Source organism: Protopterus annectens, chromosome 11.part0 (genome assembly GCF_019279795.1).
Source record: "Protopterus annectens isolate FY-2018-M chromosome 11.part0, PAN1.0, whole genome shotgun sequence".
NCBI classification, from domain to species: Eukaryota; Metazoa; Chordata; order Ceratodontiformes; family Protopteridae; genus Protopterus; species Protopterus annectens.
In genome coordinates, this window is record NC_056745.1 from 258,924,354 (window position 1) to 258,948,620 (window position 24,267).

The 24,267-nt window shown below is 43.4% G+C and overlaps 1 protein-coding gene across 25 annotated transcripts in view; it reads left to right on the forward strand.

Annotated features, from left to right (window-relative positions):
• Window positions 1-24,267, forward strand: part of C2CD5 (C2 calcium dependent domain containing 5) — a 1,731,257-nt gene that overhangs the window by 626,893 nt on the left and 1,080,097 nt on the right. For 19 of the 25 annotated variants that reach the window (XM_044087697.1, XM_044087709.1, XM_044087700.1 and 16 more), the window contains exon 7: window positions 10,717-10,868. In XM_044087697.1, coding sequence (XP_043943632.1) covers window positions 10,717-10,868 — 152 coding nt within the window. Of the gene's footprint in view, window positions 1-9,981; window positions 10,134-10,712; window positions 10,869-24,267 lie in introns of all 25 variants that reach the window. The other 6 variants (XM_044087713.1, XM_044087716.1, XM_044087718.1 and 3 more) reach the window with 2 other exon arrangements.

The window sequence follows — 24,267 nt, forward strand, 5'->3', positions numbered from 1 at the left end:
AGGGTTCTGCAAATGTACAGAGTGTGGCCACAAGCTCCCCCCAGCTGATGGGCACACAATGTGCGTTGAATTCCTTGAGGCTTCCCATCTTGAGACCTCCTGCTCCATCTGCGTGGGGTTCAGTCCCCATGCATTGATGGACAGGAGAAACAAATTAATCCTCAAGGGCCTTCTTCCCTCTCTTACCACCGGGGTCCAGGCCTCTTCTACCCTAGCTTCTTCTTCCTTCTATGCCCTGGCCTATGGGACTCAACCTCCCACCAAGAGATCTGGGGACGGGGGACAAGCCAACCAAATCGAAGGACAAGTCTGGGAAGCGGTCCCCTGGTTGCTCTTCCTCCACTGGTCCTCCAGTTAAGGTCCGATCAGCTCCAAGGATGGAGTCCCCCAGCTCCGTTCCCCTCGGTTCTACGTGGAGCCGGAGGAATTTCGGACTTTGTCGCCGGTTCAGAGGTCTCCTCACCACCTCTCTAGACCGGTGCCAGTGGCCTCGTCATCCAGATCCACCAGCAGTCTTTCCATACCAGAGGTGGACAGGATGCAGCGGAGATTTATCCACACCCAGATACAAATGGGAGTCTTGCCTGCCCGCTCTCCTTGCAGAGTGAGGGGCATGCAGTCCACTTTCATTCCTATCACTCCTTCTCTGATCCAACTCCCGGTTTCAGAGCCCTTGCATCCGAGAACACTGCTTTGAGGGGTCAGTGCTGATGGTACCGTGTACCTTGATGCTGACCATGGCCTTAAGTAGGTCATATCCAACGAGCTTGGATCTGTCTGGCTGTCGGAGCTGTAGCCTTGGCACTGTATCCAAGGGGATGGTATCACCTCTAAGTTTTTCAGAGCAGAGCCTTCCTTTTGGAATCTTGGCGCCTGGAGGTTCGGCTTTGGCTACTCCATTAAGACAGAGGGTTACGGCTCCCTCGGTAGTCCTTTAGGAGGTCTGTTCCCCTTCGGCTTTCAATGTGGTGGAGAGAGGTACATGTAAAAGAAAGCACTTGGACTCCCCACCGGAGTCCCTCATGGAAGACACTGATTTGAAGGAAGGGGAAGGTTCCCCCGGTCACTCCCCCCCCTCGAGGATGTCTCCTTTAGACACATCATGGAATTCCTTCACCAGCGTGTGGGGTGGTCTGCCCTAAAACCTACCCGAGATGAATCTGTGTTCCTGGAGGCATTTGGCACAGGACCCTATACTTCATGGGTGTCCCTTCCTGCATATCCACTACAGGATCTTATCACATCTACGGCGTGGAAGGAGCCGAACATGGTGGAGCCAATCCGCAAATGCCCAGATAAGATGGTGAGTGCCCCTACAGACAGGAGCTACTGGACCAGTGGATCCCCGGTTGATGTCATGGTGGTGGCAGCAGCCACTAAGAAGGAGTTTGCACAGGAGAGTTCACCATTTCATCCACCTGACTGACAGTCCAGGAAGATGGACTGTTTTGTGCAGCGGGTGTATGCTTTTGGTGCATATGCTAAATTACTTGGCACATGTGATTAGGTTTCAGAGAGATCTGCTCAAATAGATTGCTGAGTGTACCCCGGGTCCATGTTGGCGGAGGACAAGAAAGTTTTCTTCTCCCAGATGGCCACCTTCACGTCTATATGCGTCTCCTCTCCCATGCAACCAAGGGTGCCACTAGAGCTGCTGGTACAGGCGTTGCCAGCAGGCACCATGCCTGGCTCTGGCTTTTTGTCTTCTCAGAGCCCTTGAAGGCATCTTTTACTATTGCCCTGTACGATGGTTCGATCTTTTTGGAAAATCAGTACGTGACACACTAGTCCAGAGTGAGCAAGATGGGAAGACTATGTCTGCCATTGGGATCCACTTTTCAGCCCCTCAACGAACCTTTTCAAGGAATCAGCAGGGGGCCAAGAAGATGTGGCTGCGGAAATCTTAGAGCTACCCTCAGGGCACTCAGGACTCGCCTTCCCCAAGAGGCAGAGGGGGATTTGATAGGCGCTACCCTAGAGGCAAAGGGGGGTCAGAGGAAGCAAGGGTTTTGAGATCCTTTCTCGGACAGACCCGTGCAGCAACCCTGAAGGGTTGCCCGGCTGCTCAGCTCTGGAAGCAGTTGAGGGACACATCTCACTACATCCAGCAGCCTGAGAGTCAATCACAGATTATCATTGGCTATTACAAATTATATCCAGAGGCTATTCATTTCCATTCCGCCAGTCACCTCTTCCACCCGGACACCTCCTGGACGTCCCACCATTGCAAAGGGAGGAAGCAGCACTGAAAATTGCATTGTTGCTAGGAAAAACGAGTCATCCAGCACATCCCCCAGACCAGACCGGATTAGACATTTATTCCAGGTTCTTTTTGGTGCCAAAGAAGAAGGAGGACTTAAGACCCATTCTGGATCTCTCCATCTTAAACCTGTCTGTTGCCAAGACGAAGTTCAGGATGGTCACTTTTCAGTTGATCCTGCTCTTTCTGCAGGAGAGCTATTGGATGTGCTTGATCGACCTCCAGGATGCATGCTACCACATTAAAATGGACAGGCGCACTCAGAAGTTTCTCCACTTCCGGCTGGGAGCCAGTCATTACCAGTTCAGAGTGCTCCCCTTGGTCTCACCACAGCCCCCAGGGTGTTTACCAAAGTGATGGCAGTGGTAGCACCTCACCTGGGACTACAGGGATTCCAGGTCTTCTCCTACCTGAACGATTGGCTCCATGCTGCCCCTTCCAGGCATCAACTCTGCCAAGCAAGGGTTCTCTACTTCTCTTAGCTCAACAGTTGGGCATAACCCATCAGTCTCCGGTTCAAGTGTTAGACTTCATTGGGGCTCTGCGGGACATGATTCAAACCAAGGTCTTTCTAACCTCAGAGAGACTCCATTTCCTGAAACTGCATGTCCTCTGTATTCTTCAGGCTCAGTCACCGACTGCGGAAATAGTATTAAGGGCATTAGGGTCCATGACGGCCACAATCACTCTGTTACCCATGGCCCGGTTTCACATGTGGGTACTTCAGTGGACCCTTGCGCTTCAATGGTCCATGTTAGATCTTCTATTGTCTCATCCTATTTGAGTCTCTCGGGTGTGCAAAGACTGTCTTTTGTGGTGGATTCGTTCCCTGGATCTTCTCTGGGGTCGTCCCTTTCTTTTGCCTTCTCCCTTGGCCACGGTGACCACGGATGCCTCCCTACTAGGGTAGGGTGGGACACTGTTCGGAAAGAACAGTTCAGGGCTCGTGATCCCCCTATGAGACTCAATTGCATATCAACGCCATGGAGATGAGGGTGGTGCTTCTAGCATTGCAGGCTCTCTATACCAATCTTGCCCTAGAGATGATTGCTCTCCAGACGGACAATATGTCTGTGGTCTGCTACATGAGCAAATGGGGGAACAGGTCTTATCCCCTGAGTTGCGAAGCCATGAGAGTGTGGGAGTGGACTCTCTCCCCCGGCTGTTTTCTGGTGGCAACGCACATTCCGGGGAAGTCCAACATTCTAGCAATAGGCTCAGCAGGAGTATTTTGATGCCTTACGAGAGTGGTCTCAGAATCCTTCGGCACGAAACAGATCTTTTTCAGGTGGGGTCAGTCTTGCTATGATCTCTTCGTCTCTCCTTCCAACACAAAGTGCTTCGAGTGTTTCGCTCTAAACCCCTCGCGGGGGAATCCCCCAGAGATGCTCTGGTTCATGGTTGGTCCTCCGGTCTTCTGTATGCTTGTCCCCCTCTGTCCCTAATACCAAAATTTCTTCTTCAGAAAGCTCGCAGGCTGGGGAGCTTAGTCTTCCTCATTGCCTCATTTTGGCCTCGCAAAGTATGGTTCCCCTCTCTGTGGTCTCATGTTGTGTGTCTTCCCGGACGTTAGATCTGATTCCAGATCTCATGTGTCATCCCTCGGGGACTCCCCACCCAGACCTGATCAGTCTGAAGCTCACCGCTTGGTTGCTGCAGTTCCCATGAAAATCAGGACTCCTTGGTTATCTTCAACAGTCAAAAGGATTTTGGTTGCAGCTCATAAGTCTTCCACCAGGAAGGTTTATTCCAGCAAGTGGAAACGTTTTTCTGTTTGGGCTTCTCAGCACGACTCATCCCCTTCACTGCTCCGGTTCTGGCAGTTTTGGAATTTCTAGCAAGTATTTTTCAGCAAGTTACCAGTTCTTTTACGGTCAGGGTCCAGCTGGCAGTCATTTCTAGCTTTCAACAATATGGCTTCTCTAGCTTCTTCTAAGCTTTGTAAAGCCTTTTTGATGGGTACCTTTTTGCTTTGGCCACCTGTTAAGGACTCAACGCCTCCTTGGGCTCTCACACTAACCGTGCAAGCTTTGGTTTCACCTCCCTTCGAACCTGCAGCCTCAGTGGACTTAAAATTCTAGTCCTGGAAAACAGCTTTCTTAGTTGCTATCACATCTGCCAAAAGAGTTTTGGAGCTTCAGGCATTGTCGGTTAAACCGCCTTATATGGTATTTCATAAGGACAGAGTATTCTTGTGTACTAATCCATCCTTTCTTCCTAAAGTAACTTCAGAATCCAGTATTAATCAAGTGATTAATCTCCCAGTTTTCTTCCCAAATTTTCAGAATAAGGGAGAGTACAAACTGTACTTATTAGATGTGCATGGACAATTACGTTTTTACCTGCATAGGACTAAATCCTTTTATAAGTTTGACCAACTCTTTATTTCTTATTCTAAACTCTTTTTAGGGAAACCAGTCTTGAAGGTCACCATTGCTCGATGGATTTCCCAGTGTATCACCCTGGCGTATTTGGCTAGAGGTTTATCCCGGCAAGGTCATGTGAAGGCACATTCCACTAGATCTATGGCTACTTCAGTGGCCTTTTGGTCCAGGGTGTCTTTAGATGACATTTGCTGTGTGGCTACTTGGGTTTCTTCACATACTTTCATCTCGCATTAGAAGTTGGACATTCTGTCCAGGAACAGAGCATCTCCAGGAACAGAGCATCCTTTGGCTCTGCCATGCTCCCGAATGTCCTTCCATGAGGGCCTCCGAGGTGATTAGTGGCTGGAGAGACTGTCCTACAGATTGAAGAGCAAATGAAGACAACAACTTCAGATAAAGAAGTTATGTACTCACCATAAGGTTTCATCTGAGTTGTTGCTCTTCATTTGTCATTGTGAGTACATAACTTTTTTTTTAATCATATTGAAGCGAAAGGAATTGTACAACATTTTGCATTTGTTGTTTTAGATATTTTAAGTTTATTATAATGAAAATGGAAGAATTAGTGTAGGTGTATGTGCAGTTTTAGGGCTGGCACTATCCAGGAGAGAATGACAACGTTAGCATTAAGCCTGTTTTTAACCTTGTGGCCTGCGCGGTGCCGCAGATGTTTCAGATGAGACCATTTCCAGCATTTATCGTTGTGCCCCTCCTAAGCCTGCTGTTTGGCCACAGTGTTTGTGTGTGTCTCATTCAAAGTTTCTATCCCTCCAACCCCCTCAGCCATAACCAGGCTAAAAAATGTCTCAAAAGCTGAATACAACCTCCTAAGGAAGGGTATCAGTAGCTTCACACCACCGCCTCCCTCAGAGGATGCAGACAACTATACTGAACAGTACGCCAATGCAGTATACGAGCACCTGTACAACTGCATGGACTCAAGACGTACTCACAGAACTAAAACCTGCTCCTCAAGGAAACACAAACCTGTCTGGTTGTCATCCTCCATCAACAGGCTTTACAACAAAAGGGAAGACACTGTTGTCTAAGGGTAAAAAGGAACAAATTCCAAATTTCAAAAACTCTCTCCTTAGCCTCAACAAGCAAATTAGATCACTAGTGAAAACCTTCAAAGCCAGTTATGAGTCAAAACTAACCTCCGAAACAAAGGGAAGCCGCAAAGCCTTCTTCAGTTAAGTCAGAAACCTCCATGGCAAAGCCCAGGTTTGTTCTGAATTAGTACTTAACAGTATCACTTAGAATGATCCTGTTGACTTAGCCAACCTGCTAGCAGATAGGTTCAGTGCAAACTTCTCCCCCCTGTTCCCCTCCAAAGGCCCATTCGACATCCCTGATACTTGTCCTGCATCTGACATGTCTGTAGATCAAGTGTTAAAGGCCTTATCCAAGGCAACGAACACAGCTTCCATGGGACCTGATTGTATCCCAGGCTGTATTCTGCACCATCTCCAGCAAGAACTAGCTTTGACATTGAGCACCCTGTATAACCACAGCCTAAGTACAGGCTTCATTCCAGCAGAGTGGAGAACTGCCATTGTTATCCCTTTGCACAAACGTGGTACCACTACCGACCCTGGAAACTATCACGTCATTAGCTTGACAAGTCTGATCTGTAAAGCCATGGAGTGTATTATTATGGATCTCATAAACAAGGACATTGTTAATCTCTAAGCACTTGACTCCACCCAGTTCGGTTTTGTCAAGGGTAGATCTTGCCTATTCAACCTGGTTGACTTCTTTGAGACAGTCACCAAGGCCCTGGATGAGGGAAAGTCAATACATACAGCTTACCTTGACTTGGCCAAAGCCTTTGACACAATCCCCCACTCAGGCATCATCAAAAAGCTAACACAACTTGGCGTAAATCCCTGTCTTATCAGGTGGGTGGCTAGCTGGCTCACCGATAGGACCCACAAGGTCAGAATAGACACCTCCACCTCAAACAGCAGATCTTTCACTAGTGGTGTTCCCCAGGGATCTGTCCTGGGACCCCCACTGTTTGGTATCTACTTCTCAGAGGTCCAGGCAAAGACAAAAAGCCTGTTGCTGACCAAGTTTGCAAACGACTGTAAGTTGGGTGTTGTGATTTACTCCTCATATGATGTTAACATATTGCCAGAGGGTCTCACAGCATCAAATGACCGGTGTCAAAGTCATGGACTTAAGTTAAATGCAGAAAAATGTATTATCATACCATTTGGCAAAAACATGGCCCCTACTGATTACCACATTCAACTGCAGCCCCCTAAACACACAACCTGTGGTGAGAGATCAGGGTACTCAGGTTGATAACAATCTCACATTCGACCATCATGTGGGGGCAGTGGTCAGAAAAGCCTTTTACTTGGTTCATCTCAGAAGTAAAGGGATTGCATACAGAAAAAATGAGGTTATTACCTCTCTGTACTCTTCCCTCATTAAGCCTATTATTGAGTATAATGCCCCATTTGGTACATACCGCTCTAAACAACTGCACCAACTGGAAAGACCAAAGAAATACGTCACAAAGAGAATTCATGGCCTCCAACACCTGTCCTATGCAGACAGGCTCAAATCACTATCACTATACTCAGTGTCATACAGATTGCTCAGAGGTGATCTGTCTCTCGAGTACAAGGCAATTTTGGACCCTGCCCTACTAGAGATGCTCCATATCCGTAAGTCTTAACTCCTTGTACATTACCCACTCAGAAGGCCTAAATCTAATATGCAGCATCAACAAAAAAAAAACCTGCTGGAGAGAGAGGTTTGTCTCCCAGAGGCTGCCCCGTTTCTGGAATAGACTTCCCATACATATCAGAGTACCTTGCTGACCCTCTTCAAGCGCAACCTTGATGAGTGGATGAGAAACCACAGATTTGTCCCAGGGGTTCCACCTGTGTCCCTCATTGACAGGGGCAACAGGTATTGACTGAGGTTTCTTTTTTGGGGGATAAACTCTTGGCTAGGCTTGTAAGGGCCTTGGGGCCATTAGCCTAGTAATCTCCTATGATCCTGTGTGTGCATGTACCTAGACATCACCAGGCTGTAGAGTTGTTGGGGCACGACTAGATACTTGCAGAAGCTGCAGCATCATAATAAGTCTCACACATTCCACCTAACAGAACTTTTATTTTACTGACTGACAGGCTTACATTTTTGACTTCTGATTACTGTGAAACTGGGCTTTTCAGCACTTCTAGTCCTGATCTGTAAGGTCCGTGACATGAACTGCCAGGTAAAGTGAAGCTTACTGGGAACCATAATCTGATGCATTACTTTAATAAAATGTATGTCACTTAGAATCTGGAGTGTTTATCAATTTCAGGAAGGTAAACATAATTGAAGTACAGTTTATTGTCATATTCTTGTGTAAATGCTTTAAAAATGCAGGGAAAGGAGGTTGAACAGTATCACTAAATAAAGACAATCTGGCAGTAAATCGTATATGGAGTACAGTCCAGCACATTGCAGGCAGGGGGCTGTGCAAATATTTGAGCCAACTCTGAGGTCACTGCATATTATTGGGGAAAGGCAGATTTTCCACATGACACCAACCTTTTGTGGCTCATTAAATTCATAGATAAAGAAATAGAACAACACTAAGCTTCAGCTACGTCATATAGTGGTTAAAAATGAATAAAAAGAATGCACTGAGGCTTGTTCCTAAACAATACATTTGTTTTCTGTTTTACAGAACCTTTTCAGACTTGAGTTGTCTTAATGAAAAATACGTTTCATAATACTGGCTTTGAGTGCGCTACACTTTTGGCCTTCCTGTTTTAATAATAATTCAGAACACAACATTGCATACAGTCATTTGATTATTTGTTTACTTTCATGCTTGCATATTTATTTTATTTTATTTTATTTATTTATGTTTGCATGCATTCCTTTATTTACTCACTTTTTAAAGGCTGTTCCTTTAAATTACTTTGTCAGTTATGGATAACTAACTAAGAAGTCTAGTATACATGAAGAATTATCAAGCTTTCTGTTTGTTCTCCAGTAGTACGTACATGGAGCTACACCGTGATTCTAAGCAGTTTGATGTTGGTGGGGATTGAACACATTATTTTCGTGTTTTGTTATATTTTAAGGCAGTTCAGGTTGAAAAAATCTTGTTAAAAAAGAATGAAAGTTTTATTTTCAAGAAAGTTTGTAGTAACATTCTTTAGGAAGAAGCCTTATTGTGCCTTTTTATTTTTGAATTCATAAGATGAAAAGATGGTTCAAACAATGAGTTTCCAAAGAGCTGATTGATAATCTAGAACCTTCACTAAAAGATTTGTAGTGCAGATGAAGGATTTTGTGGATGGAAGGAAATTTAAAGACGGACAGGCATTTATATATGCAGGACTGATTATATAAATTATTCCAGTATCAAGTGCTCTGATTGTATTTCTTCCTTTACTTGTAGAGATGTAGAACTGCTCAGCATGTGTTGCTGTGAATCCTTTGCAACATTTTTTGTCTTCCTTGTGATTTTATGTACAAGTGCCTTTGTTGTAAAGCTATGAAAACACACCTGTTTCTACTGTGTGGACTAAAGTTCAGTACGCATTTTTGGTTCAGGTCATGCGGTGGTACTTGGACTGTGCGTTATATTAAATGCAGAGCAGCATCTGAATTAATTGGCTGATTTAGGGCAGTGTGTATGTGTCTATCAGCCTTAAAGAGCTTCTGTAATAGGAGGTTTCCCATACTTGTTGATGCATTTGAGAAGCTTTGGAACAGTTTCCTTTGCATTTCATATCTGCATAATGGTACCTGTGGCATCACATGGTTTATCTCTTTGCAGGTGATACAGATTTGCTTTGCCACATTCTTGAGGACAGTTACTTTTTTCTTGAGCCTTGCAAACTATCTGTTTAAACCAGTCTTGTATGTATGCTATGTACATTTCATATTAATACCTTATGAACCATCCTAAAAAGGTTTTTCACAACGATAGTGAACCCCTAGATCTGATTAAGATCTGTCGGGTGGTAAGTACTTTTTTATGTGTGATGCTTTTTTTGGAATGGTTTCTTTTCTGTGAAACATTTTCTTCTTTTTGATAAAATCTGCATGTGAGGCATGCTTGAATGTTTTTATTATTGCCATAAAATGTAAAGATTATTTATCTCTACTTCCCATGTGGGCATTTATATTTTGTACTTTTGCCTGATCAAATATGACTATTTTTTTCATTGCTGCTTAAATATTTGAAATTTGCAGAATAAGGCTTCGCTACTTCTATTTAATTCCCTGAAATGTATTATTTAACATGTTAAACCTGTAGCCTGTATGTTTTCTCTCATGCACCATCCCTTCCTGGCTGCCAATTCGCAGGTCTCCGCTGGCTCATCCATCAAGCCATGGATGTCGTTCAACTCACAACAGCCCAGTTCACATGGCTGCAGGCTCACGGCTTACTCAGAACTTCTCTGTGTCTGTTCCTACCCTCGTCTACACTGGTATGAGATTGCTAAGGGTTAGGCATTGGAAAAAGATGAAAACAAACTTGATTGGTCTTTAGGCAGACATCATCACTGTTTTATACAATTGTTTTGCTTAATTTAGTTGCAGTTCATTTTCAGATTTGGAGTCCCTTAAATATGAGGCAAGTTTATTTGTTGTTTCAGTTTCTTCAGGGCTATATAGGGATGAACACACACAATGTCCAGTTCATTTTTAGCTGTGGCACACTGTTGTGGTATAGACTAAGGAAACACATTTGTTTATTTATTTGTGTATTTATATATTTTCATTTTATTTGATTTTGCTGAATCTTGAGTACATTGGTGTTGCAGAATGAGTGTCTTGCATGCCTTTCATTTACATCTTCCTCTGTTTTAATTTGAGTTTGACATTTGACTTTATTTATGTTTTGCTTTACAAGGCTGTGAGTCAGTCCTCCCTTTCTGTGAATGTTAAGCATTTAGCTTGGTAATCATTAACTTTTATTCCCAGTCATACACCATGATGTATTAACTTCTGCTTTCCCCTCTCAGTGTGGGTCATGCCATGTGATTACTGGTCCTTTAGATCAGGGTTACTGAATGTTTTTCCACCTTCTTCTGGCAGGGCTCCCTTCAGTGAAGATCCCAACCCCAATACTCATTCATCAGGACCCTCAACCCCTCTGAAAAACCAAACCTATTCCTTTTCACCTTCAAAGTCCTTCAGTCGACAATCCTCCTCTTCTGACACAGATTTGAGTTTGACTCCCAAAACTGGTAAGGTACCTCCACCCACTTTTGTTTTTTGTGTTTACATGTATGTGTTTTATTACCCATATCAACATACCCTTTTCATCAAAATTTGTTTTAAATTTTATTTTCTTTGTTAGATGAAAAGCATTACATATTGCAGCTGTATATATTGCTGTCTTACTTTGAAAAGAGGTGTAGTTAAAGTATGCAGTATGCAAGCAACTGTCTTAACTTGTTCATGTTCTTAGTATGCTGAAACTGTGGAAAACTGAAGGGCAGTCTGACTGTTCTTCCAGAAGGCTAAGTATAGACTTGGATTGTGGTTGTTAACTGAAGAGCATCACCTACATATGCAGTTTGCCATAGTTTGTTTTCAATTAATTAATGAATGAATTAATTAATACAGCATTATAGTTGGTTTACAGGCGATATCTATTTGTGTTTGTTGAACTGACTTGTATTTTGTTTGTTCTCAATTATTGAAAAAGCTAAAGTGCAGAATAGTGTCACATTTCATATGTCAGAACATATGCATTAAACCGTTTATGGTATTAGGCAAATGTATTTTTTTGTTACAAACTTCATGATCATGTTACCCTGTTATCATGACACATAACATAATTTTGTGTAAAAAAAATCCTGTGGTTCATGTAATGAAATCATATTCAAGTAATAAACTGTACTCTAGTAATGTTTATTTTATGAAGTATTTGATCTTGGTATAATTTAATTTCTTTTTTTGAACAACTTGATTTGGCATTAGATGGATATAGACAGTCCATAGGCACATTTATAAATATCCCTGTAACAGTTAAGTCTTAACATTGGGGATACATCCTAACTACCTTGTCTTCATCCCAGTCAGAATTTTATCAGCAGTCTTGTATTCTCTATGAAGACCTTAACTAGTCCTGTCCCATTGTTTATTGAATGTTGATCGTTGTGCAAGGTATTTAGGTTTATCAAGCAATTCTAGAAACCTTTATTCTCCAAGTTTTGTGTCTGTTCAACATCCCACTTCATTGTTGCAGTCATGTCGTATCAGGTATTATTTACAGTTTTTTTTTTTTTTATTCAGAGGTCTTCATTTAGGTTTCAACTATTTTCAAAGTTGAGACTATATTATGTCTTTGCCTGTCTTTCCTGCAAATTTCGGTCCTTAAGATTGTGTGTGCTACTTTTTGATCTTTTATATAAAAAAGAGGGGAAAAAACAGGCAGAAAAAATATAATTGTAATTTTGGCAAAAGAGTCTATAAGGTGGCCTGAAGAAGAAACATCTTCCAGTATTACTGAGAAATATATTTTGTCAAACAGGTCCTGTGTGGAGAAAAAACAGTTGTTTTATGAAGTACCAAAGTTTTGTTAACTGACCTTGATACTGCCAAAAATAAATGCCATAATAGCCGCTTTGCTGTTAACTGTGTTGGTGTCCTGTGAGAACATGCTGAATCTGGTGGTTTCATTGCTGGATGAAAGTAGATTTTCCTTTAATCAGCCTAGGCCTTCCATTTTTTTTTCATCCTACTTGGCATCTAGAATGATCCAGTCCTCCTTTGGTGGGAAGTTGTTTGGCAGGGAATATTTTAATATTTTAGAACAAACCACTTTAAACCAGCATAGACATTAGTTGGTACCGACTTCAGATTGATAGCAGTCTGTAGATACAACAGTGAGATCTGAAACTTCACAGGTAGCTGTAAAGGTTTAAGAGTGAAAAAAAAACTGGAGTTTAAGTTCCCTAGAGACAAGAAAGATATTTATGCGAGACAGTTTCAATCTCCGTACCCCCCAAATTTTGAAATGGAGAGTCCTCATTCCTCAAGGTGTCCAGCAGAAACTTCCTTTATAGATGCTTTGAATTGCATGCTTGAATTTTCATTTGGCCCATGAAATTTCTGTTCTTCTGAAAAGTTGATGCATAGAAGTGATGAAGCTCCTGAATGCAAAATGGAGATTGCCTCCACTCTATTATATGTTTAAGAGTTTTATAAAAAAAACTAATGGGTACCTAAACTAATTGGCACCTGATGCAGAATGTGCTGAAATAATGTATAAACAAATTTTGATAGGATTTATTTATCATATATAAAGGTCGTATTTCTGCAATTTCCTTATATGCATCTAATCAGAATGGGAAAGTTGGACCCATTAGAGCTTTACTTTTGATAGTGTTACAAGATGTTGTGTATCTAGCACTAGCTGTTAGAGCACTTATTTATTTATTTGTGTTTTAGCAGACTGGAATGAAACAGTGATCCATATGACCCCTTTTTCAGACAGCCCAGAGGAAGTGGCTGTTTACTGACCTGCTCAGAGTTGTACAGTAGGCAAATCCAACCACAAGCACTTTCCCACCCGTTCATGCACATGGGGTTGAGTGTCACTTCAACAATGGCAGTTATCTAGAGCGAAGGTTTACACTGCTGGGTGGCTAGCCTTGCCGAGGTAGTTCTTCCGCACCACACGTGTGCATGGACACTCACACCTATAACCAATTTAAAGTGTCCAATCCACCTACTGCATGTCTTTGTAATGTGGGAAGAAACTGGAGCACCCAGCGGAAACCCACACGAACATGGGGAGAACATGCAGACTCCAGTCAAGAATCGAGCTGGGGAACGTCTTGCTGTCAGGCAACGATACTATTTGCTGTGCCACTGTGGTACAGTAGGCAGATGGAAGCTGAATTAATAAAAAAAAAGTGGAATTTTGACTAGAATCAGTTAAGCTTCTGCACTGTCCCTAGAAGCAAAACTACAGTCAAACTGTAAGGATTACTGCTTATTGCTGATAAGATAGGAAGTCATATACTGAAATTTGCTTTTGATGCCTCAACAAAGGCTTCCATGTCTGAAGTACTCCTCTGAAGGCTTGTGTCTTCTGCTAAAGGCAGATTGTTAAATGTTTTTGCCACTCAATAATTTTTGTTTGGTCAAGCACTAGATGGTGTTATCAGTCTTGGGGAAAAACAGCAAAACCAGATGATCTTTGAAGATTTTTGCATACCCCCTTCTCATCAGTACCAGAGAGAACCTGTACTTCAGACAAGAACTATTTTATAGGAAGTGATTTTCCTCAAGAAATCGTTCCCAACAATAGCATCTGAAACACAAGGAGCCTAACAATTCAAATCCTACAGAAAAATGAAGATTCACGCAGAGACCTTCAAAATGATTGCTAACCAGTTAATACTGTTTGCTGTTTTCCCATGTTCTTATGAAGTGAATTTCAGCGTTATCTTCCTGTTTCGGAAGAAATTACTGGAGACAACTTTGTTTTGTAGACAGTTTATCAAAGTTATATAATAGAATTTCTTTAAACAACACAAATATGTCTAATTCCCCAAACACTTACTCTTTGGGTTCAAAACTGATGGAGCAACTTTTGTTAAAAAAGGCATTACATAAGTCATCTTTAGGTCAAAGCTTTTATTATTGACTATTTATATTCCCCCAAAAAGGACAAGTCCTTGAGGACAGTTTTATAAATATCAAACCAAGTCACATTTATGGATACAAATAACTTTCAGTTGTCATCTCACAAAATACGTAATTTCCTAGAATAAGATTCTTATGTAGCAGGGCTTGACAAAGATTCTAGATGGTACAGCACTGTTTTCAAGTTTCAGTTGTCCTCTTTGGACTATCCACGGCTGTCATATTATTTACCACAGGTTTATCTCCAGTAGTTGCACAAATAAAAAGTTAAAACTTTATTTTCCCGTGTTTGGGTGATGACTGCAGATAGTGACAAATCAGTGTTAGAGAGCAAAGGCAACATAACATGTTAAGTTGTCCATCTCTCCTTCATTCTTGCTGTTTGGGTTCAGAGACTCGGCCATCTTCTATAGCTCGAGAGCTGTTTACTGGCTCGAGGCTACCCCTTATCCTAGCATGCCCAGCGACAGCTGCCCAGATCTCGTTTGCCACTTCAGCTGCGAGGTTGCTTCGTTACTGGCTCAGGCTTAGTATAGTTTTTTTCTATTAATATATTGTTGATTATTCTTGAAATTTTGTCAAGTATTTGTCAGTTTTTTGTCTAGATATATTCCTTTATCCCTTATCGCTCTCTTGTGTATTTTAGCTTTGTTGGTTGTCACTCCATAACTCACAGGCCTTCTGTTTCCCATTAGAGAGCCCATCCCCCACACCTTAGGATAGCCGTTTAAATTAGAGGCTTTCCTTTCTGTTCCTTAACTGTAAAAAAAAAAAAAAAAAAAAAGGTCTATTCGTTTCTTGTTTTTTTGTAGTATAGCTTTTTATTATTGTTGTTATGGTTGTTGTTACTATAATGTCTAAAGATACCAAGGTATCTGGCTTCAAAAAGTGTGACTCAAGCTGTCAGAAAATGTCTCTGACAGATGGGCACACTAGTTGTGTATATTGTTTGGGTGCTGTTCACCTGCAGGACTCCTGTTCTATATGTCATGCTTTTAGTCCAAGGGTCCTGCAGGAGCGCAAAAACAAATCGGGGATTATTGAAGCCTCAGGATTCTCAGGCTAAAAGTACTCAGCCAGCGAAATCCCCTAAGTCTGTCAAGCCGTTGGCTCCACTTTCAGAGCCGACTCCTTTACTGGACCAACCAACTATGTTGGTGCCGGCTGGCACCGACAAGACAACTCCTCCATCGGCTCCATCTGCTATATCGGAGCTGTCTCGGAGCCATAAGAGACTGAGGTCTCCATCCTTGGAGTCCATCCACTCGGCACTTCAGTCACCTTTGTTACAGAGTGAATGTAGCCATCATTCTTCCCACTCCTCTCGATCCTCTAGATTATCGGATCATGATGTGGAGAGAGTAGTAAGTAGGTTGCTTAAGTCACAGGAACTGGCAAAAATTCTGTCCAGCCCACCTCAACAGGTATCGGCTCCAACCGCGTCTGTTTCTGTTGTTCCTCCGACTACATTTAGCTCTGAGCCGGAGACCATGGATCCGCAGGTAGTAGAACCGTCGGCACCGATCATCATCTCTCCTTCGGTTCCGACGTCTTCTCCGATTACCTCAATTATACCTTCTATCGAGGGATCTGGGCGCCGAGGCTCTGTCGTCAGCTCCGAGGGGGGGAATTGGCATCGGACCCTTGTCCGACCCCGTTCTCCCCTTAAGAGCTTCGGCGCAGGTGAGCTCGGCTCCAACATCGGCCTTGGAGCCATCACCCTCGACTTGGAGAAAGACTCCTGTTTCTTCGGAGCCGGAACTTTCTCTGCCTAGAGGTCGGGACGCCTTTGAGGTCATGCGGAGTGTGCTGTCCCCTGAAACAGCTCTACTGCCAGCTCCATCATCTCCGCCCCCCCCCATGGTGTCTGTTCCAACCTCTACTCCTCCTCCAGACCCCAAGTGTAGGGAAACTATGCCCCAGGACACAACATTGGGTGATCCCTCTTCTTCCGAAGCCTCCCCTGATCACTCGGAAGAGCCTCCCCGGAAGAAAAAGTGCAAGAGGAAGCACATAGACTCCCCTGAGTCTGTCACTTCAGATACAGACATGGATGAATTGGAAGGGTCCCCAAGGTCCTCCTCTGAAGATGTTTCCTTTTCGGACATTCTTGAAATGCTAAGACAGAGGAGCGATGGGCTTCCTTAGCCCCTACCTAGGACAAGTCTGTATACCTGGATGCATTTGGTTCCCAACCTTCCACCTCCTGGGTATCTCCTCCTTTCGACCCACTCATGTCTGTAGTGGCTCGAAAGGCTTAGGACCGCTCCAGATTCTGTGGAACCTACTCCGAGGACACCAAACAAATTTATTACAGCCCCCCCAGGACAAGCAATTCCTCTCCAAAGGTGTGCCCATTGATGCCATGGTGGTAGCAGCAGCCACCAAGAAAGAGTTAGCAGAAACCTCTTCATCTGTTCATTCTCCGAACAGAGTCTCGGACGATGAACAGATATGGAAAGCGAATGTTTGCTTCAGCGACATTTTCAATGAAGTCCCTGAACTATCTATGCCATTTTACATGTCTTCAAAGGGATCTCCTGAAAGAGCTTGGAGATACCCTTCAAGGTCCTACAGCTGAGGGAGCACCAGCCAAAGTAGCTTCTCAGCTTGCGATTCTTAATTCCATAGTCAACTCCTCCATGAGGTTGATTTCCTATGCAGCCGATAGAGCGAGCAGAGCCACAGGGGCAGGTGTGGCTCTCAGGAGACATGCTTGGATGCGGCTGTGTCAGTTTGCGGAACACTTTCGAGCGTCCTTCACCAATATTCCCTTTGATGGCTCCTTTCACTTTGGGCATCAGGTGAAAGACACGTTGACCAGGTGTGAGCAGGAAGGCAAGACTCTCTCTGCCATGGGAGTCCATTTTTCCACTCCTTCCAGACCTTATCCCAAGGGTCAGAAGAGCAGAAAGATGTGCTTCCGAAAATCCCAGGGACCCTTACCTGACACACGTGGTGATTTTTTTCCCCCCAGGGGCAGAGGGGGAAACAACAATGAAAGACGCCACCCTCGTGGCAGAGGGGGACCGCAAAACCAGGGTGACAGAGAAACCTTCTCTGCCAAGCCCTTCCAGCATCCCTGAAGGGTTGCCCGACTGCTCACCTCTTGAGGCAGTCGGGGGAAGACTTTCGCTGTACCCAAAAGCCTGGCAAAATATAACAAGAGACAGATGGGTACTATCCATCATATCTGGAGGTTACAAAATTCCCTTCCAGCAATCCCCCATAGAATCAAAAAAGCCCATCCCAGATGTCCCACCCAGTCTAAGGGATCAAGCAGTCACAGAAGTTTCAAGATTGCTAGAAAAAAGAGCCATTCAAGAAGTCCCCGCAGACCAACTAGGATCCGGAACTTACTCAAGATTCTTTTTAGTACCAAAAAAGACAGGGGACTGGAGACCAGTACTGGATCTCAGCAGATTGAACAAATTTGTACAAAAAGAAAAGTTCCGGATGGTGACACTGCAGTCCATTTTCCCTTTTCTGGGTCAGGACAATTGGATGTGCTCGGTAGATCTTCAGGACGCGTACTACCATATCAAGATGGACAGTCGCTCCAGAAGATTTCTTCGCTTCTGGGTAGGGGCCAGTCATTACCAGTTCAGAGCTCTGCCCTTTGGTCTCACCTCAGCCCCCAGAGTGTTTACCAAGTGTATGGCAGTAGTCACGGCTCACCTGAGATGTCAAGGATTCCAGGTGTTTCCCTATCTAGACTACTGGCTCCTGACTGTTACCACCAGGTGTCAACTCTTAGAGGCATGGGATTATGCAATCACATCATGCACTCAACTAGGCATTACAGTAAATTTTTAAAAATCTGCCTTGTTGCCCTGTCAGTCTATCACATACATAGGAGCAGAATTAAACACAAAAGAAATGTTTGCAAGATTACCACAGGAGAGAGTTTCCACTATTCGTCAACAAGTGCTAATTCTAATGCAGAGCAAAAGGGTTCAAGTCAGATTTGTCCTCCAAGCTCTAGGCTCCATGGCAGCTGCCATTCTTCTTGTCCCATTAACTTGTTTCCACATGAGAATCCTTCAGTGGCTTCTTTTCACGCAGTGGTCTTTCCAGGATCTACCCATGTTTCACATGATCCTGATCACAGAAACATGCAAAGGGCACCTTTCTTGGTGGGTGGTCTCCCCACTAGTAATTCAGGGCATACCTTTTATACAACCCCCTCCGGTAGCCACAATGACCATGGATGCCTCCCTGATAAGGTGGGGGGGCATTATCTAGGTAGGACAGTCCAAGGCACTTGGCAACCTCACGAGGACCATCTGCATATCAATGTCCTAGAAATGAGAGCGGTTCTCCTAGTGTTGCAAGCCCTTCAAGACTCTCTTCCTTCCGGGAACATTGCAATCCAAATGGACAACATGTCAGTGGTGTGGTACATCAACAAACAGGGCGGGACCAGGTCTTACCCCTTGTGTCGAGAAGCACTCAGACTGTGGCAATGGGCGATTTCCTCCCAATGTTTTCTGATAGCAATGCACATCCCTGGGAAATCCAACGTCATAGCGGACAGGCTCTGCAGAGCTATCCTCATGCCTCACGAGTGGTCTCTGAATCAAGAAGTTGCGGCTCTTATCTTCTGCAAATTGGGACAGCCTTGCTGCGACCTATTTGCCACTCCTCTCAACAGCAAATGCAGCAGCTACTTCTCCCTACTTCCTCTTCCAGGTCATATACCCAGAGATGCTCTAGTCCATGATTGGCCTCAGGGACTCCTTTATGCTTTTTCCCTTTTTCCCCTAATTCCAAGACTCATACAGAAATCAAAATCGTTGGGTTGCAAAATGATCCTCATTGCCCCCATATTGGCCTCGACCGATATGGTTCCTGTTCCTACACCTCCACTTTCTGGATCAACCGTGGATTCTGGACCCAGTTCCAGATCTTCTAATTCACCAATGAGACGGGTTGCACCAATCCCTTCAAACTCTCCAGCTCACAGCTTGGTTACTCCACTTCCAACCTTAGCCAGGCTTTCCAATATCTCCCCAGCAGTCTGTGATATTATTGTTTCCTCACATAAGTCTAGTATGAGGAAAACGTATGCTAGTAAATGGAAACGGTTTTCTTACTGGGCAGAATCTAGAAATTTGGATCCTTTCTCAGCCCCAGTCCTTGAAATTCTTGTATTTCTAGCACAGCTTTTTCAGTCTGGTGCGGATTCCGCTACCATTAGAGTACAACTAGCTGCCATTTCTATTTTTCTTATCGGTATATTTAATTCTAGCATAATGTCTCATAAGTTCTGCAAGGCCTTTATGAAAGGAACATCTCTTTTTAGACGCCTAGTTAGAGATCCTTCTCCTCCTTGAGATCTCAATTTAGTTTTAGCTTCCTTAATTTTGCCTCCCTTTGAACCGGCAGCATCATGTTCTTTAAAATTTCTTTCTTGGAAGACACTTTTTCTGGTTGCTATCACATTAGCTAGACATGTCTCAGAACTTCAAGCACTATGTGTTCGTCCTCCTTACCTGTTGTTTCACAAGGACAGAGTTTCTCTGAGGACCAATCCATCCTTTATTCCTAATGTCTGCTCAGAGAACAATTTAATTCAATCCATAGATCTCCCAGTTTTCTTTCCTAATCACAGCAACAAGGCAAAATACAAGCGCCACCAATTGGATGTGCATAGACAATTGTGTTTTTACCTCCATAGAACTAAGGAACTAAGAAAGTCAGACCAGTTATTTCTTTCTTATGCTTTCAACAAACAAGGCCTTCCAGTTTCTAAAGTGACCTTATCCAGATGGTTATCTGATACTATTGCCTTTATTTATCACTTACGAAATAAAGAGCTACCAGCTGAACCAAAAGGTCATTCCACTAGAGCATTAGCCAACTCTGTAGCTTTTCAGTCTAGGTTGCCATTACACTCAATCTGTGCAGATGCATCTTGGGCAAACCCTCACACCTTTATCTCTCATTACAAGGTAGATCTGGTCTCTCGGAGCAGAGCTTCCTTTGGTTCTACTGTTCTGAAGAGTCTGTTTCAATGAGCCACCCGGGATTTTAGGTGCTAGGGATGCTGTCCCAAACAGCAAGAACGAAGGCAAGATGGACAACTTAACATAAAGAAGTTATGTGATTTCCCTTTTGTTTTCACTGGCTGAACATCTTTTATTACTTCACATGCCAGGTAATTTATAACTCTTTCCTTGTTTAGGTGTATTGGACAACCAGTTTTTAGGAACTGGTTACTCTACTTATTTCTAGTGTGCGCTACCACAAACGAGATCTTGATAGCTGTCGCTGGGCATGCTGGGATAAGGGATAGCCTCGAGCCAGTAAACAGCTCTTGAGCTGTAGAAGATGGCCGAGTCAGAGCCGAGGATCGGCTCTGAACCCAAACAGCAAGAAGGAAGGCGAGATGAAGACAACTAACATGGAACGTTATGGTAGGTACATAACTTCTTTTTTTCGTTCATTAAATAGAATCAAACAGAATGAAGAGTTTTGCCTTTTCAAGTTTTTGGACTAACAGTAAGCTTAAAAAAAAGATCTGTTGTCATTTTCATTCTTCCTCACTGATGGGTCACGCGTCCGTTCCTTGGATCCGACTCGGCTGCAACTTTCTGACTTTAAATCTCAGTCTCGAGCTCCTCCCTCTTACCACAATGCACTACACTACCTCTAACCCTCAGATATTGTTAGCTACCAGCAGTGACAGAAGTGTTTTTTTCTTGGTTTCGAGTTCAGGAGTATTAGTGGTGGGATTCCTTTAATTTCCTTTCAGCCAAGTTATTTTTTTATTTTCTATTACTAATCATCTTTCTCTTTTTCCTTCCCTCCGTAAGTTTTTCTGCAGATGTTAGATGAAAAATTGCCGGTTTTCCCTTTCGTATGTTTTCTTCATGTCTTGGCCCTTTCTTGTATTTTCATTTTATTTTTTCCTGTGTGGGTACTCTCGCTGTGTGTTTTGCTTTTTGTGCAGTTCTTATGACAAAAAAAAATATGGGCTTTTAGCGTGGTTCAGATTATGGGCATTACTTCTCCCAGTCTGACGAACACACTAGCTTGCCTGCTTCCTATTTCTTTCCCCTTTGTTGTGGCAGTGCCTTTTTCTTATTATTATTACAGAAAGAGGTTCTGTTCTGTTGCTCCATTCTGGCTGGGATTGTGTGTTGTCCAACTTGATGACTTCCCGGTCTGAGTACTGTCCCTGTTACCTCACTTGTCCCTTTGCTCTAAGAATCTTGGACTAGAATTGAGGGTTTGTGGTGGACTTGCCTTGCACACTCAATTTCGTGGGATTTGAACTTGCTTCTTGCATCTCAGGCCACTCTCATATCTCTGTGGTTTTCTGGTCAGTGGAGCTGTTGGATGGTGTGGACTTTTAGTTAGACCTGGTAAGATTCAACCCTAGTTTTTGGCAGGCTATTGGGTGAGCTCGTGGCTTTCGTTGTGCTCCTCTTGTACCAGCCTATAGTTCCTTTAATCCCCGGCCCCCCCTCCAAAATAGTACAGATTGTTTTTTGTAGGATCATCTTTATTTCTTCATTATTGTTTCTTGTTTCTCTCTCCTTGTTTGCTATCTCTCAGTATAAGGGATTCTTCCATAATGTTTTGTGAAAAGTGGAGTTGTTGATCACAGTATCTTGCTTTCCCTGCTGTACCGTTTCTCAGTGTCCAGTTTAGTGAGTTATGCCCTTGTCACTTCAAAACCCCTTTTTCTTATCAGCTCTTATTCTGGTTTGGGAGGAAAAGTGTGTTTTTATGCCTTTTTCCTTGAATGTGGAAGTCACCAGTTAGCGCAAGGTTGTTGAGATTTATCGCCTTGGCAAGAAACTCTAGGGATAGCTGATGTGGTTGCTGGTGTTGGACAGTCTCCATCAAATCCCTTGCCTTTCATGACTTTGTGCTAGCGTTCAACCTGTTGTTCTCAGGCTCCCCTATCCAGTTGGATGGGGACAGCCCCTTATCTCTCTCTGATACCTCTACTAAGGGCTGCCTTATCTAGAACTTATTTTACAGTATGTTGAAGAGTTTGGAACAGCTTTTCATTATCTTTTAAGATGTTACTGGTTTCTTTTGGGGCTGAACCGCCCACTATTTAGAAACTGAACAACACTCACTGGATTCTATTGGGGCTCAAACCCCCACTGTTTAGAAAAGGAACAGTACTCAGGAGGATCTTGGATCCAATGCCTTGGATCTAAGATTCCTAGAGCCTCCTTTAGGTCCCCAGCTCGGATCTGACATTGACAGGTTTGCTCTTGTAATGGTTTTTCTGTGCTATGTTGGCGGTTATTGGATCTTGAGTCATCGGATCCAACTGATACAAGCCTTACTACGAGACACCAGTATCATTCAGCAAGGAGGTAATCGGATCCTAAGCCTTCAGATCCGAATTGTAGAAGCCTTACTGCAAGGCACAAATCTTTGCACAGCAACCTTACATTGGAGGCATCTGGAAGTTCCCCCGAGTCCTAGGAGTTCTAGGTTCTCTCCTTCGGATCTGAACGTTTCTTGGATCTGACTATTTCGGGTTCGGAATGGCAACTCTAGCGTGCCATTTTTCAGATCTGATGTGCTCATTGGATCTGCTGGCTTATTTATTTATGATTTTGGTCACTTTTGTTTTGTTTTTTTCTCTACAGAATTGTGGTTTACTGTCAGATCAGTGGCAAATGATTGCATTGAAGGAATCCGGAGACTTCCTCGCATCCTAGGTTGTCTGTTCTTTACATCTGAATGTTTCTGGAATCCGACACCTTCAGGTCCAGAGATTCAACCCTAGCATGCCGTTATTCTGATCAAATGCGCTCATCGGATCAGATGGCTTATTTATTTGTGGTCTCGGGCACTGTTCATTATCTCTAGTCTACAAAATTGCAGTTTTCTGTCAAATTTATGTCAGATCATTAAAGATTGATGTTAGAAAATGACAGACATTTGAAATTCAGACTTCATGCTAAACCTCTTATTCTACCAAAATTCTAAGTTTATAAGAGCAATATTTAAGAACTGTCCCTATGTTTGGGCCCTTGTCCCACTTTTATTTATGGCTTTGTTCAGATTTCTTGCCCTAAGAGGTTGAGAGGTATGACTACTGCATGGTACAGGACAGATCCAGTTGTCGTGGCGATGATTGAAGGCCCTTTCCTATCGTCAGTTCCTGCTCTTTACACACACAGTCCTATGTATGTACTCTATACCTATCCAGGATGTGCATGCCACATTTAAATATATAGGAGTTCTGGGCTCCATTTACTTTTCGACTGTAAGCAAGCCGCTCTCTTCCCAATCACCCTTCCTGAGTCTCAACACAGTCTCCGTGGTGTTTATCTAATGCAAGGCAGTTGTAGCACTCACATGAGGCTAGTAGGGTCCCTGCTGTTTTTTGTATATGAATGGCTGGTTTCTCCTGTCCCAATCATGTATGAACTTCTACAAAATATTAGGAATGCAAGGGAGACCTAATATTCTTGTCCATTTATCTAGTTGATTTTTTTGCCTATGAATCTCTCATTTGATTTTACTATTCAATGGGTCCCTGCACCAGTTACTACAGTGGTTTCCCTAATATAGTTAGGTTTTCAGGAAGGTCTCCAGTATGCCAACATCCCACCTTCCATTGATCTTAAAGTTTTCTACATAAGCCAACTAGTTGAGGACCTTAGGTTTACACATAGTTCCTTTTGGCATCGTGAAGTATTGCCTCTCTTTCTCAATCTCTTCTGTTTTTCATGTTAACACACCCGCCAGAGATTCTGGACCTCTACCTGAATCCCCTATGTCACCCACGAAAGATTAAGCAGCTCCTTTTCCATGCCTTCTAGTCAACTGCTTCGTTTCTTCTATTTATGTGGTAATGCTGTGGCCCATTCGTGCTTCCCCTGACCATGACGCTATTTAGTTTCCCGGAAGTATTCTACTAAGAAAGGCTATAGTAGCCAGTGGAAGACATTACCCATATAGGCTTCCTATCAGAACATCGATCCTTTATTAGTTAATACTTCT